Below are 421 nucleotides of genomic sequence, written 5' to 3'. Positions count from 1 at the left end.
AAATAAATATATATATATATATATATATTTTAATTAATATATACTGTTTAATTCTTTGGGGAATATATTTTTTATTAAAAGGTCATAATTTTTTCTTTATTCTTTATTCCATGTTCATATATTTTGTTCAGTGTGTCTTTTTATTTATGAACAAAGAACAAAAAAAAAAATAATAAAATAAAACAAAATAATTCTTTTTTAAATAAATATATGTATATTTTATACAATACTAATTTCAGGTTATCAATGCATCGTCTACTCCTCAAAATTTATTTGGTGATGCAAATAATATTAGTAACAAAATTGGATGTAAAAATAGTGTTAATATGGATCTAACGGCTGCATGTACAGGTTTTATTTTTGCTTTTGTTACAGGTATGTATATATATATATATATATATTATTATTATTATATTTTTTT

General features: G+C 18.1%; 1 protein-coding gene across 1 annotated transcript; it reads left to right on the top strand.

The window, feature by feature from the left end:
* Positions 1 to 239: 239 nt before the first annotated feature.
* PRSY57_0002600A (oxoacyl-ACP synthase) lies at positions 240 to 375 on the top strand (the record flags this gene model as incomplete). The annotated part of the gene is made up of 1 exon (XM_020114117.1): positions 240 to 375. A coding segment is annotated over one exon (136 nt), but the record flags the coding sequence as incomplete, so codon positions are not given.
* Positions 376 to 421: the final 46 nt, after the last annotated feature.

The sequence above is a fragment of the Plasmodium reichenowi genome (assembly GCF_001601855.1).
Source record: "Plasmodium reichenowi strain SY57 chromosome Unknown, whole genome shotgun sequence".
NCBI classification, from domain to species: Eukaryota; Apicomplexa; class Aconoidasida; order Haemosporida; family Plasmodiidae; genus Plasmodium; species Plasmodium reichenowi.
This window is presented reverse-complemented; position numbering and strand designations above follow the sequence as displayed.